At 39.4% G+C, this 13,301-nt stretch overlaps 1 protein-coding gene across 1 annotated transcript in view; it reads right to left on the reverse strand.

Moving 5' to 3' along the window:
- NDUFS1 (NADH:ubiquinone oxidoreductase core subunit S1) overlaps positions 1-13,301 on the reverse strand; it is a 30,051-nt gene that overhangs the window by 10,740 nt on the left and 6,010 nt on the right. The window contains exons 4-13 of the mRNA XM_059702889.1: positions 13,112-13,219; positions 12,348-12,424; positions 10,673-10,754; positions 10,451-10,581; positions 9,650-9,835; positions 7,834-7,968; positions 6,874-6,988; positions 5,715-5,860; positions 5,212-5,340; positions 3,609-3,738 (exon numbers count right to left, since the gene is read on the reverse strand). Coding sequence (XP_059558872.1) covers positions 3,609-3,738; positions 5,212-5,340; positions 5,715-5,860; positions 6,874-6,988; positions 7,834-7,968; positions 9,650-9,835; positions 10,451-10,581; positions 10,673-10,754; positions 12,348-12,424; positions 13,112-13,219 — 1,239 coding nt within the window. The remainder of the gene's footprint in view (positions 1-3,608; positions 3,739-5,211; positions 5,341-5,714; positions 5,861-6,873; positions 6,989-7,833; positions 7,969-9,649; positions 9,836-10,450; positions 10,582-10,672; positions 10,755-12,347; positions 12,425-13,111; positions 13,220-13,301) is intronic.

Here is a 13,301-nt window from a genome sequence, read left to right on the forward strand (position 1 = left end):
CTAAGGGGGGAGTGCATGCCAAGAGCAAAGGAAACTCCATCTTTGGTAGAAGATGAAAAAAATTAGAAGTAAAGCTGTAGACTACATAGCTCACTCTCCTGCCCATCCCTGTTTCATTCTTCAACAGACAGCTAGCCCTAATCAAAGAATCAGCATGAGAATTATACCTAGATACTACAAAGAGAAGGATATTCATTGCAAGAGGAATTTCCCAAGGAAATGTGAAGAGTTCGGAGAAAGTTTCAATAGCCTCAAAAAATGAAAAACACACTTTTATCGCACTTAAAAAAATAAGATTTCAGCCTGGCCTGTGGTGTGTGGCTCAGTGGTTGAGCATCAATTGACCCATGCTCCAAGAGGTCACTGGTTCCATTCTCAGTCAGGGTACATGCCCTGGTTTCTGGATCAATCCTCAGCGGAGGCCATGCAGAAAGCAGTCAATCAATGTTGATATTTCTCTCTCATCAATGTTTCTATTTCTCCCTTTCCCTTCATATCCCTTCCCCCCCAAAAAATCAGTAAAAACAAACAAAAAAAGAGTTCAAATAAGTGACATAATAGAGGGTATAATACAATAGATTTTCATATCAGAACTAAGGAGAGAACTGGAAGAGAAATTAGATATGAACACCATTCCAGAAACAATAAAAAACAAAATAAAACATGACTGCAAATACAGGAACAAGAAAGGCTATAAAAAATTATATAAAACAAACTGAAAAAGAACAAAAGAACTAAGGAAAAAATGGCAGAAAAGATAGAAAAGGAGATCCAATATCTGCATGGTTAAGAGTTCTTGATGAAGAAAACAGAATTGCCCGGCTGGTGTGGCAGGTAGGCTTGATTCCCAGTAAGGGGCATGCAGAGGCATCTGATCAATAATTCTCTCTCATCATTGATGTTTCTTTTTTTTAAAAAAAGTGTGTATATATATATACATACATATATATATGTATATATATATATTTTAATTGATTTCAAAGAGGAAGGGAGAGGGAGAAAGAGATCTACACTAATAAAAGACAAAGATGCTAATTGACCATACCTTTGCTACACTCATCAGCCAATCAGAAGAGTATGCAAATTAACCCAACAAAGATGGCCGTTAAATTTGCATACTGCAGGCAGATCCCGCTGCGCTGCCCTGCGCAGGTGGCAGCACGATCCCCAGCCACTGCCAGCCCCAGCGCAGAATCCAGGCCTGCCGTGTGCGACCGGGGACGACGGGGCAGGCACCGCGGGACTGGGCGTACCATCTGCCACCAGGGGAGCGGGCCTAAGCCAGCAGGTGGTTATCTCCCAAGGGGTCCCAGACTGTGAGAGGGCACAGGTTGGGCTGAGAGAATGCCCCCCCCCCCCCACTGCCAGTGCACAAATTTTTGTGCACCGGGCTTCTAGTAGAAACATAAATGACAAGAATCATTGATTGGCTGCCTCCTGCACACCCGCTACTGGGGATCGAGCCCACAACCCCGGCATGTGTCCTTGACTGGAATAGAACCCGAGACCCTTCAGTCTTCAGGCCAACACTCTATCCACTGAGCCAAATCAGCTAGGGCTCATCATTGATGTTCCTATCACTTCCTTTCCCTTCCTCTCTGAAATCAATAAAAATATATATTTTTAAAAGGCACACGTTTAAAAAAAGAGAGAGAAAATAACTAATCCTACATAATAAAAGCCCAGAGACCGAATGGCGGAACGACCAGAACGACTGGTCGACCAGTTGCTATGACGTGCACTGACCACCAGGGGCAGACACTCAACGCCGGAGCTGACCCTGGTGGTCAGTGCACTATCACAGTGGGAACACTGCTTGGCTGACCAGGACGAGCAGCTGCTCCCACAGTGGGCCAATCCCTGCAGGCCACACACCCCCACCAGTGCACAAATTTTGTGCACCAGGCCTCTAGTTATATAATGGAAAACATACATTGAAATCTATTATAGAAGCAAATTTTCCTGAAGAACACTGAATCATCTCCTGGGGCATGAGGATGAGAACTAGAGATAAAAGAGGACTACTTAATATTTTTTAGTATTTTTGATCACTGTAATTCATGGTAATGTTTTTCCTCTTTAAACAAGTAGGGCTTGGCTGCTTTGTCCCTTTGACCCGCCTGTCTTCTTATTTACATTGAGGCTATAAATGAAGCAATCATCTTGGAACCATGAGAGGAGGCTCACACAAACACATGAGTGAGCAAATGCAGCGAGGATAGCAAAGCAAGAAGGCAGGCCCCTTCCTTGATGACATCTTGGGAAACCTGTATAATCTGTCAAACTACCTACCTCCAGAACCATTATGAGAAATAAAAACCCCTCCCACTTTTAAAATAATCACACACACACACAAATTCTAAAATAAAGAGAACCTTGAATCTTCAGACTGAAAGGCACACTTTCTGGCCGAAACTGGTTTGGCTCAGTGGACAGAGTGTTGGCCTGCGGACTGAAAGGTCCCAGGTTCGATTCCGGTCAAGGGCATGTACCTGAGTTGCGGGCACATCTTCAGTAGGAGATGTGCAGGAAGCAGCTGATCAATGTTTCTCTCTCATCGATGTTTCTAACTCTCTATCTCTCTCCCTTCCTCTCTGTAAAAAATCAATAAAATATATTTTAAAAAAAAAAAGACACTTTCTGGTGAAATTCTTAACTTTCAAGAAAAAAGTATCTAGACAGGGGGAAAAAAAATAGGACAGGGCTGGGAGAAAACAGCTGATGTCAGACTTCTCCACAGTAACAAGAGTGTTTATGAAGTTTAGCGAAGAAAAAAAGTGTGACCCTAGAACTTTCTATCTGCTAAGGCTCTCTTCAGGAATACTAGACATTCTCAAGCAAGCAAGAACTCAAGGGATAGTGCACCTATGAGACTCTCTTTAAAAAATAAGAAATGAACAACTATAATCTACAGACAGCAAGGAAATGAATATTTATGAAGAATCCAGTAATGAAAAAGGTCATGTAAAAGAACTGGTGAAATTTCTTTTAGGAATAATAACTTGCAATAAAGACTTCATTGCCCTAGCCAGTTTGCTCAGTAGTTAGAGCATCAGCCTGCAGACCATGGGTTTGATTCCTGGTCAAGGGCACATACCTCCAGTCAGGGCGCATGTGGGAGGCAACCAGTCAATATAGCTCTCTTACATGGAAGTTTCTCTTTCTCCCCACTCCCCCTTTCCCTTCCAATTTCTCTCTCTAAAGATCAATGGAAAGATATCTTAGGGTAAAGATTAAAACAAAAAAAGAATACGAAAAAATTGATTGAAGGTTAAGGTTTAATCCTTTCAGTTTCACTTCAATGTCTTTTCTGATAATTTTAAATAAAATTAAACTCCAGTAAATAAAAACAGCACGTATGGTATCACTTCATTTTTGTTTGTTTGCCTGTTATTCATCTATTTTGCTCTATATATGAACAGAGAGATGATTATAATGTATTACCAATACTTGTTTGGGGTGGTAGGATTTTGAATTTTTTACTTTCTTCCATGATCTTGTCTATATCGCTGTAATTTTTAACAGTAATCACATAATATTACAAAAACAAGAAATTTTAACAATACTTAAAAAATCAGTAAGTGTAAATACATATAATTTGAGAGTACCTGGCTGAATGGATGGGTACCTGAAGCAATGTCTTGAAGAATTTTGGGAGAATCTCCCAGATGGTCATATCTGTAAGTGAGATCCACTTGGCTGCCTATAAGGGCCACTTTTAAGTCATTATGAAGCCAGCTGAAATAAAAACAGCAAAGTTTTTAGAGCTAAATTACTGAGCTATTGGTCTCATTAATGCTAGTGTTACATGTTATTTATATTACAAAATGTTAAAAGCACAAAAACACTAGAACATTTAACCTTAACAGATATAATTTATTGTGTACCTTTCAAAATAAAGTGTTGTAAAAATACACACAAAGGTAGTCAATTAATTTTCTGTGTAAGAATGCTAACTGTATAAACCAGCTATAAACAAAGACTAATTTTAGAATAAATGATCCGTAGTTTTGTTTTTGCCATATTTACATAACAAAATTATCTCCTAATTATCCACTAAAGCCATTTAAATATAGTTCATGAAATCCCTGCCGGGTGGCATCACCTGGTACACCTAAAAGGTTGCATGTTCAATTCCCAGTCAGGGCATATAACTAGGTTGCAGGTTTGATCCCCAGTTGAGACACATATGGGAGGCAACCAATCCATGTTTCTCTCTCACACCACTATTTCTCTCTCACTCTCTCTTCCTTTCTCTCTCTAAAAATCAATAAACATATCCTTGAGTGAGGATTACTATATATATATATATTTATAATATATATATATTTATAATATATATATATATTTCATGAAAACAAACTACCTCATTCATATTTACTCTCTCTGACATGAAAGTATGGATCCAGTTCCTCCAAAAATAGTTATAAACACGGTGAACACATATTTTGATTTGTCTGAGACAGTGCTGGCTGAAACCTGTTATCCTGGAGTAATTAACACCTCCCCATTTCACTCTCAACAGTGTCTCAGTTTAGAAAATAAATTATATGATTGACCTATCCACAGATCTCTAAGATACAAAAAGATGGAGAGGCATTCTACAAAATAACTGCCCTGTGTTCTTCAAAAAATGCCCCAAAAAAGGGACTGAGGAGTCATGACACTAATTACAATGTGTGACTCTAGACTAGATTCTGGCAGGAAAAAAATTACTCTAAAACAATTACGGGAAAATTGATAAAATATGAACATAAACTGTGGAATAAATAATACTGTATCAATACTAAATACTTCATTATTTAAGAGAATGTCCCTTGTTCTTAGGAAACCCACATAGAAGTATTTAGGAGTAAAAGGGCATCATGTTTAACTTTCAAATAATTCAGAAAATTACATTCACACATATCTACATGGAACAATAATAATAAAACAAATATGACAAAATGTTAACATTGGTTAATCTGGGTGAACAGTATTACAAAACAGTGTATACAAAGATCATTTCAAGCATCTTAAATTATTTAAAAATAAGATAAATAAAAGATCATTGGGAGGAGAGGGGGGTAGACCTGTTAGAAACTATTCTCCAATAGTATTTTGAAGTTTCCCTCCTACTAATACTTAGAAGTCAGCTAAAATAATAATTTTTTTCATATATAAAACAAATTATCACATAAATATATTTAAAACCTGAATACTATTACTAACCTCTTTCGAATTCTAGCATTAAATAGTGGTGCCTCAAAACGTGGATTTGTACCAACCAGAAGGACAACATCTGCCTCTTCCACACCAGCAATTGTAGTATTAAGAAGATAATTGGATCGCAAATCTGTGCTAGAAATACAAAATTAAAAATACAAATTTACTTTAAAACTAACATACACTGACAATCCACGGAGTATCTTTGTGTCAACAAACCCATGGCAATCCCAGACAAAACATTTTTATGAAGTATTCCTAAATTACATCAAAGTTTCAGAAACTTATTTATAATTGGATTCTGCAATACCTCCTGATTTAATGCTGGTCTATATGTGAAAATAAATTGGTGGGCATGTTAGAGAATCCAAGTTGTCTCATTTCAGTCATAGATACTACAGATGTGTTGACTTCTACACAGGAAGGAAAGGAGGAAGGTAGGGAGGGAGGTGGAGAGGGAAGGCAGGAATGAAGGAAGGAAACCTAGATCCTAGCTTTATAATTCTCACCCAGCTCCTGCAGTGGGGAAGACCTCTTCAGTGCATAGGGTGTCAGAGTCCACTCTATTAAGCAAATCTTTGAGAGCTACTAGGGCTTCAGCATCCACCAAGCCACCTGCAATTGCTGCCACATCTTTGCCTTGAAAACTCTGCAACTGGAAATGAACGCCAAAGGTATCACTAAGGAGCTTTCATTCAGCAAAGACCACAATGAACAGTTCAGAGAACAAAATAATCATTTTCAATTGTAACTAAAAAATAAAATTTAAAAAAAAATTATGCCAAAACCGGTTTGGCTCAGTGGATAGAGCGTCGGCCTGCGGACTGAGGGGTCCCAGGTTCGATTCCGGTCAGGGGCATGTGCCTGGGTTGCGGGCATATCCCCAGTGGGAGATGTGCAGGAGGCAGCTGATTGATGTTTCTCTCTCATCGATGTTTCCAACTCTCTGTCTCTCTCCCTTCCTCTCTGTAAAAACTCAATAAAATATATTTTAAAAAAAATAAAAATAAAATAAAAATAAAAAAAAATTATTTTCAAGTAGAAAAAAAGCAACAAACTTCTAATAAAAAGTTTCACACCAATGATTAATTAATCTGTGAGATGCAGAGGTATATGTGGGGCCAACCCTAGTAACACCAGCTTGGAAGGAAGCTGTTTGTTTTAAATTAGGAACAAAAGGGCCTCAAAATGAGGTCAGGAGGATGAAAACTAGGAGTTACAGTTGAATACAACTTTTTCTCAAGTATCTGTCATTCCCGCAAGCCCTGCATGTTGAAAGGCATTCCCTTTATTTTTGCTTTGGCAAACTAGTATTCATTATTCTTAAATTTTGCCTAAGGAGTCACCTTATCCAGGAAGGCAGCCTTGATATGCTAGCCCTGGTTAGGCACCACTCATATATCACTTATATGTCACATATCATTTCCTGCACAACTACCCATAGCGGCATATGGTAATTGCCTAATTAGGTATCTTTCCCTACAAGACTGTGAGAGATGTGTTAGTGATTTCTATATCCCTGCATCTAGCATTACATCTTGCATACAGTTCTCAATGTTTGTTAATAATCTTTGCAAAGGGAAAGAAGTGAATATATATCTCTTCTTCACTACAAAGATGTCACTGAAAAATCACAAATACTATTTATTTAATATGTCCATGTTTTACCATTCCAGCTACACGAGAGAGTGCATCCTCCCAGGAGGTATAGGTTAAAAGCCCTTTTTCATTTCTGACCATCGGCTCGGTAAGTCTTTGACGTTTTAGCCCATCATAGGCAAATCTAGATTAAACAGAAATTACACCATTTGTGGAATCTTGATAAAGAGGCAACTATAATTTCCAAATTTAAAATCTAAAAGAAATGTTAAATTCATTATCAAGTAAGTTAATAAATACCTGACAAGTAATTATTCTAGGTTTTCTTAGAGGTAAACTAATAAATATTTTACAAATATCAGGTAAAAACTAAAACACCACCTATAAAGCTTGAATTCTTATATTTTCAGTTACCTGAATAATCTTAAAATTACACAAACAATATGACAGCTGAAAAAGCTAAATCATTTTTATTTATAAAACTTGAGTGCCTCTAGATATTTTATCAAAAAATTATGTTGCATAAACTCTGATATTTTGCTTATTTTCTCCAATAAACAAACTGACATATCTTCATCTACTTCAATTTCTCCATTTAGAACAATGGTTCTCAACCTTCTGGCCCTTTAAATACAGTTCCTCATGTTGTGACCCAAGCATAAAATTATTTTCGTTGCTACTTCATAACTGTAATGTTGCTACTGTTATGAATCGTAATGTAAATATCTGATATGCAGGATGGTCTTAGGAGACCCCTGTGAAAGGGTCGTTTGACCACCAAAGGGGTTGCGATCCACAGGTTGAGAACCGCTGGTTTAGAAGGAAAAAAGATGTATCTCAAAGTTAATATGAAAACCAGTGACATATCTAAAACTATTGTTAGTTTTGTCCAATTCTCTATATTAATAGTACAGAATTTAATAGCCTATATTCATTAATTAATTTGCAACTATACAAAAGATAGTTCTTTAAAATTATTATAAAATTTCCTTTAAATCAATTGCAAAAGGAGAGCAATATGGCATATACCTGGTTTTATCAGAGATCCACTCTTCATTAATGTCCTCATGCATTCTTGGCAAAATCCTCATCACCTCTCCAGTTCTTGTGCTTACCACAATATTACTTCCAACTGCATCCATTACATCAATGGATTCTGTCTTTCTGAGAAAATACATACATATATTTGCTATGTTGATTTTATGAATAAGAATAAAGTTTCTGCTATCTGGTTTACCCCAAACAAAAAACTGTGTAATTACTTTCCTTTATGAATTTCTAAAAATAATGGAACTCAGAGAAAATGCTTAAAAAATTTTTTAAAAACCCTCAGATTTGAACACATCACATAAATTTCTAATGCAAAAATGAAGACTTTAAAATTGTTCTGATATAGAAGCCAACTGGAAGGGCTCTAAATGGGCAAATCTGAAACAATTTGAGTATCAAAATAACTAACAAAAAGGGAGAGATTTCTGGCTTGGTTATTTAAGAGCTTTGACAATTCCTTCCCCCCCACCCCTCAAAAAAAATGAAATTGAACAAAATTAAAAACAACCAATTCAACACTCTGGAACTCTACCGAAGAAGGGAAACTCATGGAAACTCTTATGCCTGGGAAAACAGCTTAACTTTAAGAACAGTGGAAATCAGCGGTATTCTGGCTTAGGGCAGTTCTTAGCCCTCCTCCCACCACCTTGAACTGGAGGTTTTGCCAGGATAGGGCAGGCTGTGAAGATGGGAGCTTCTTTCCTGCAGATGAACAATCACTCAATATGGAGCAATGAGGAAAGTTGCCTGGGGAAGTGATATCATGGAGATCCTTGAGTGAGGAGAGCCAAACGTACTAGAGGCTGTAGGCATAGTTGGGGCAAGCACTCCTAGCAAAGGCTGTTCATATATGTGCAGCTAAGACCAGAGAGGGCCCCAAGCTATTCACACTCCTAGATGACACTGAGATTCAAAGTATCCAGTGGAAACACACTGGGCCAACTTGAAAACAGCCTGAACTTTGAATGTGCTCCTCTATTCACACACAGATCTACTGGCTGAGTATGGAAGCCTTATTGGCTGAGGAGAAGGGAACAAACTCTCTAATTAAACATCTGTTTTGTACTGTTCTCCACCCCCCAATCCTTTTGCACACATAAATACAATGTTTGATACCTGGAATTTTAAGAAACTCCATAAACTCTGGTGGAAGTTTAAAAGTGGAGGGGAATTTGATTATATGTTTCTAAAACCTTAAAAATATTCAAATTTGTTGTACTACCAACTCCATTTCTTGGTTTAATCAGAAGAACCAGAGATATACAAGAAAATTTATGAATGTTTATCATAGATTTGTAATTATAAAAAATAGAAACAAAATGTCTAATCATAGGAATTGGTTAAAGTACGATATATTCACATAGTTAAAAACTTAATATACAATGAAAACAGACCATAAATTTTAAATTTGCAGTTGTATTCTATCCTACAATCTATAACTATTTATTTTCCAGCAAAAGGATTTTATTTGCCCAGCTGGCATGGCTCAGTGGTTGAACGTCAACCAATGAACCAGGAGGTCATGGTTTGATTCCCAGTCAGGGCATATGCCTGGGTTGTGGGCTCGATCCCCAATGTGGGGTGTGCTGGAGGCAGTCAATCAAAGGTTCTCTCTCATCACTGATATTTATATCTCCCTCTCCCATCCTCTCTGAAATCAATATAAGATGATTTTACTTAATGCAAACAAATAATAACTTAGCAGACCAAAGCACTTAGGACTCAGAAACTTCTTTATACAGTTTTTAATAGTAGCAAGGGGCAGAAATTATCTAGAAAATACAATGATGAGTACCTTGTTTCCCAAGGCCGGGCAGTGAAGGCATAGGGCTTAGAGGTCAGGGCACCTACAGGACAGATATCAATGATATTCCCAGACAGTTCGGACATAAACATCTTTTCAATGTATGTGCCAACTTGCATATCATTTCCTCTGCCTGTTGTTCCCAAATCATCTACTCCTGCAATCTCACTTGCAAACCTGCAAGACAAAAATATACCATAAAATCGTTAAATCCAGCAAAATTAATCTCCTTTCCTACTATCATTTTCAAGCACTAAAAAAGATGTGAGTATATTTTCAATGGTGAGCATACTCCCTAGATAAAAAATAATTCTATAGCTCAGCCGATGTGGCTCAATGGTTGACTGTCGACCTGTAAACCAGGAAGTCACAGTTCGATTCCTGGTCAGGGCACATGCCTGGGTTGCAAGCTCAATCCCCAGTTCATGCAGAAGGCAAGTGATCAATGATTCTCTCTCATCACTGAGGTTTCTATATCTGACCTCTACCTTCCTCTCAGAAATCAATAAAAAAATATTTTTTTTAAAAAACAAAAATTCAATGTTTGCATTTGAGGCATAGCACACATACATAAAATTTCACAAATTACATGTATATAGCTCAGCAAATTACCACAGAGTTGATATTAACCAAAAGTGACCAACTTACTCATTTTATTGGCTGATGCAAAAAAAAACACGTTAAAAACATTCCTCTTCTCCCACCAAATGAAAGTGCTGTTATTCCACCAAATTTTATGAATATTAAATAAGTATACAAATGATATTCCAGAAAGGGGGGGTGGGGAATTACCTGATGCAGCGAGTACACTGTATACATCTAGTCATAATGGTCTTTACCAATGGCCCAATATTCTTGTCCTCCACAGCACGTTTCCCCTCTAAAAACCGGCTCCTATCACTTCCAAACATCATGGACTGGTCCTTAAATAGATCACAAGAGAGTTAATCTAATGCTGGTAATAAAATTAAAACTTGAGACTAACAAATAGATTCATAAGATTACCCTACATACCTGCAGATCACATTCGCCTCCCTGATCACAAATAGGGCAGTCCAATGGGTGATTTGCTAATAAGAACTCCATCACACCTTCCCTGTATGAAAAGTTAATATATAAAACTAGGGGCCTGGTGCACGAAATTCGTGCACTGGGTATGTGTGTGTGTGGGGGAGTGTCCCTCAGCCCAGCCTGCCCCCTCTCACATACTGGGAGCCCTCAGGCGTTGACCCCCATCACCCTCCAATCGCAGGATCGGCCCCTTGCCCAGGCCTGACGCCTCTGACAGAGGCGTCAGGCCTGGGCAGGGGACCCCCAGACCCCTCCGATTGCTGGTTCTGCCCCCAGCCCAGGCCTGATGCCTCGGCCAGAGGCGTAGACCCCCATCACCCTCCGATCGCCTGATCGGCCCCTTGCCCAGGCCTGACGCCTCTGCCAGAGGTGTCAGGCTTGGACAGGGGACCCCCATCTCCCCCCGATCACTAGCTCTGGCCCCCGCCCAGGCCTGAGGCCTCTGGCGGAGGCGTCAGGCCTGGGCAGGGGACCCCCATCTCCCTCTGATCGCTTGCTCCACCCCCCCTGCCCAAGCCTGACGCCTCTGACCCAGGCTTCAGGCCTGGGCAAGGGGACCATCATATCCCCCCAATCCCCGGCTCCGCCCCCCACCCAGGCCTGATGCCTCGGCCAGAGGAGTTGACCCTCATCACCCTCCGATCACCAATCACCGGATCGGCCCCTTGACCAGGCCTGAGGCCTCCGGCAGAGGTGTCAGGCCTGGGCAGGGGACCCCCAGCTCCCCGCGGTTGCAGGCTCCGCCCCTGCCCAGGCCTAATGCCTCTGGCTGAGGCGTCCGGCCCGGGCAGCGGGGACCTGCAACTGCAGCGGCCCCGCAATCGTGGGCTTCGCTTTAGGCCCAGGCAAGGGACCCCTAGCTCCCGGGACTGCCAGCTTCGACCGTGCCCAGCTCCCATCGCTGGCTCCACCCCTACTTCCTGCTATCACTGGCCAGGGCGGCAAAGGCACCTGATTCTCCGATCATGGCTGGGGGGCAGGGCAAAGGCGGCCCCAGGGCCCCCAGCTCTTAGCTCCCCCCTGGGTTTCCGATCACTCTCAGTGGCAGGGGCCTTCTTCCTGCTTTCCCTTTCGCCTCCCTGCATTGTGCCTATATATGCAAATTAACCGCCATCTTGTTGGCAGTTAACTGCCAATCATAGTTGGCAGTTAACTGCCAATCATAGTTGGCAGTTAATTTGCATATAGCCCTGATTAGCCAATGAAAAGGGTATCGTCGTACGCCAATTACCATTTTTCTCTTTTATTAGATAGGATAGTTTTCATATACTATTTAAATAACCTTCACAGATGTATGCTATCATATAGTATTAATTTTAGTTATTATCAGAAATGTCAATGTAACCATTATCCAAGTAGTATTAAAAACAACCTAAAAAATGCTTACAGAAGCCTAGAATAAAGTATCATTAGAGAATCTAAAAAATTGTGACTTATAACAACACAAAATTACCGGAAGCTGAACTGTCCTCAAAAAATATTCATATTAATTGAAACAAAAACAAACACACAAATGCAAAGCAAATCAGGACCAGTAAAGTAATATATCACTGCAATAATCTCAGTTCAATAATTTTCTGGTCTAAGAAAAGTTACTAAGCCAAGTAACAGTAAGTACCTGGCTTTCTTAGATTTCTCTGAGTTTGTCAAGATATTCCAACCTTTCATTACTGGCATGGCACAAGCAGCTACAACCTGAAATTTCAATAGAAACATCTGTAAGTATTTGTATTTATTTGTAATTATAAGTAACCCAACATATAAAAACATTACACTTCTGAAAATAAGCAAAAAAGAGAGTATTTTTGAAGACTGAATTTTTTAACTTTCATATTCATAATATGATAATCTGACACTTTACATTTCTTTCAGAAACAAATAAGACACCCTAGATCTTAATTTTATTCTACCAATGCGATTTTCTATAAGGGTCTGAAACAGAACATCACAAAGCTGCTTTTTGATTAGCAGGCACTACTGAATTAAAACTGCATAGGCCAAAATGAAATTAAACTCAAAGTGAACCTCTTCGCTGCTACCCTTTTCTCTACTGAAAACGGCACAACATAAGCACTTCTGATGTACTGCTTAGCAACGCCACATCCCAGCTGTGTGTCATATAGCCATTTGGAAATACTGACAGCTGTAAAAAGACACCTTTAATTTCTGAATTTGTTAGAATTTTATAGCTCTTGTGTTTACAAAGCACTTTCATCAATGTGTTTCCACTTTTGAAGAGAATCAATCATCCACAAAATTAATTTATAGAAAGTAAACAGGGCTAGATTCTCCACTATAATAGTGATTCTAAATACAGTTTGCTGTGAGATTTAAAGTTTTCTACCTTCCACAGCATGGAGGGGAATTTTAGGTATCAAGTACCTTAGGAGCTTTCTCAATTTCAACAAGGCACATCCTGCAGTTTCCAGCAACTGACAGCCTTTCATGGTAACAGAATCGAGGGATCTGCATGCCAACCTTCTCACAAGCCTAGAAGACCACAAGTGAAAAAGCTTTGCATTAGAATAACTTGACTTCATTCTAGTTGTGCCTAAAACACGGGAGGGAGGGT

This window comes from Myotis daubentonii, chromosome 7 (genome assembly GCF_963259705.1).
Source record: "Myotis daubentonii chromosome 7, mMyoDau2.1, whole genome shotgun sequence".
Classification (NCBI taxonomy): Eukaryota; Metazoa; Chordata; class Mammalia; order Chiroptera; family Vespertilionidae; genus Myotis; species Myotis daubentonii.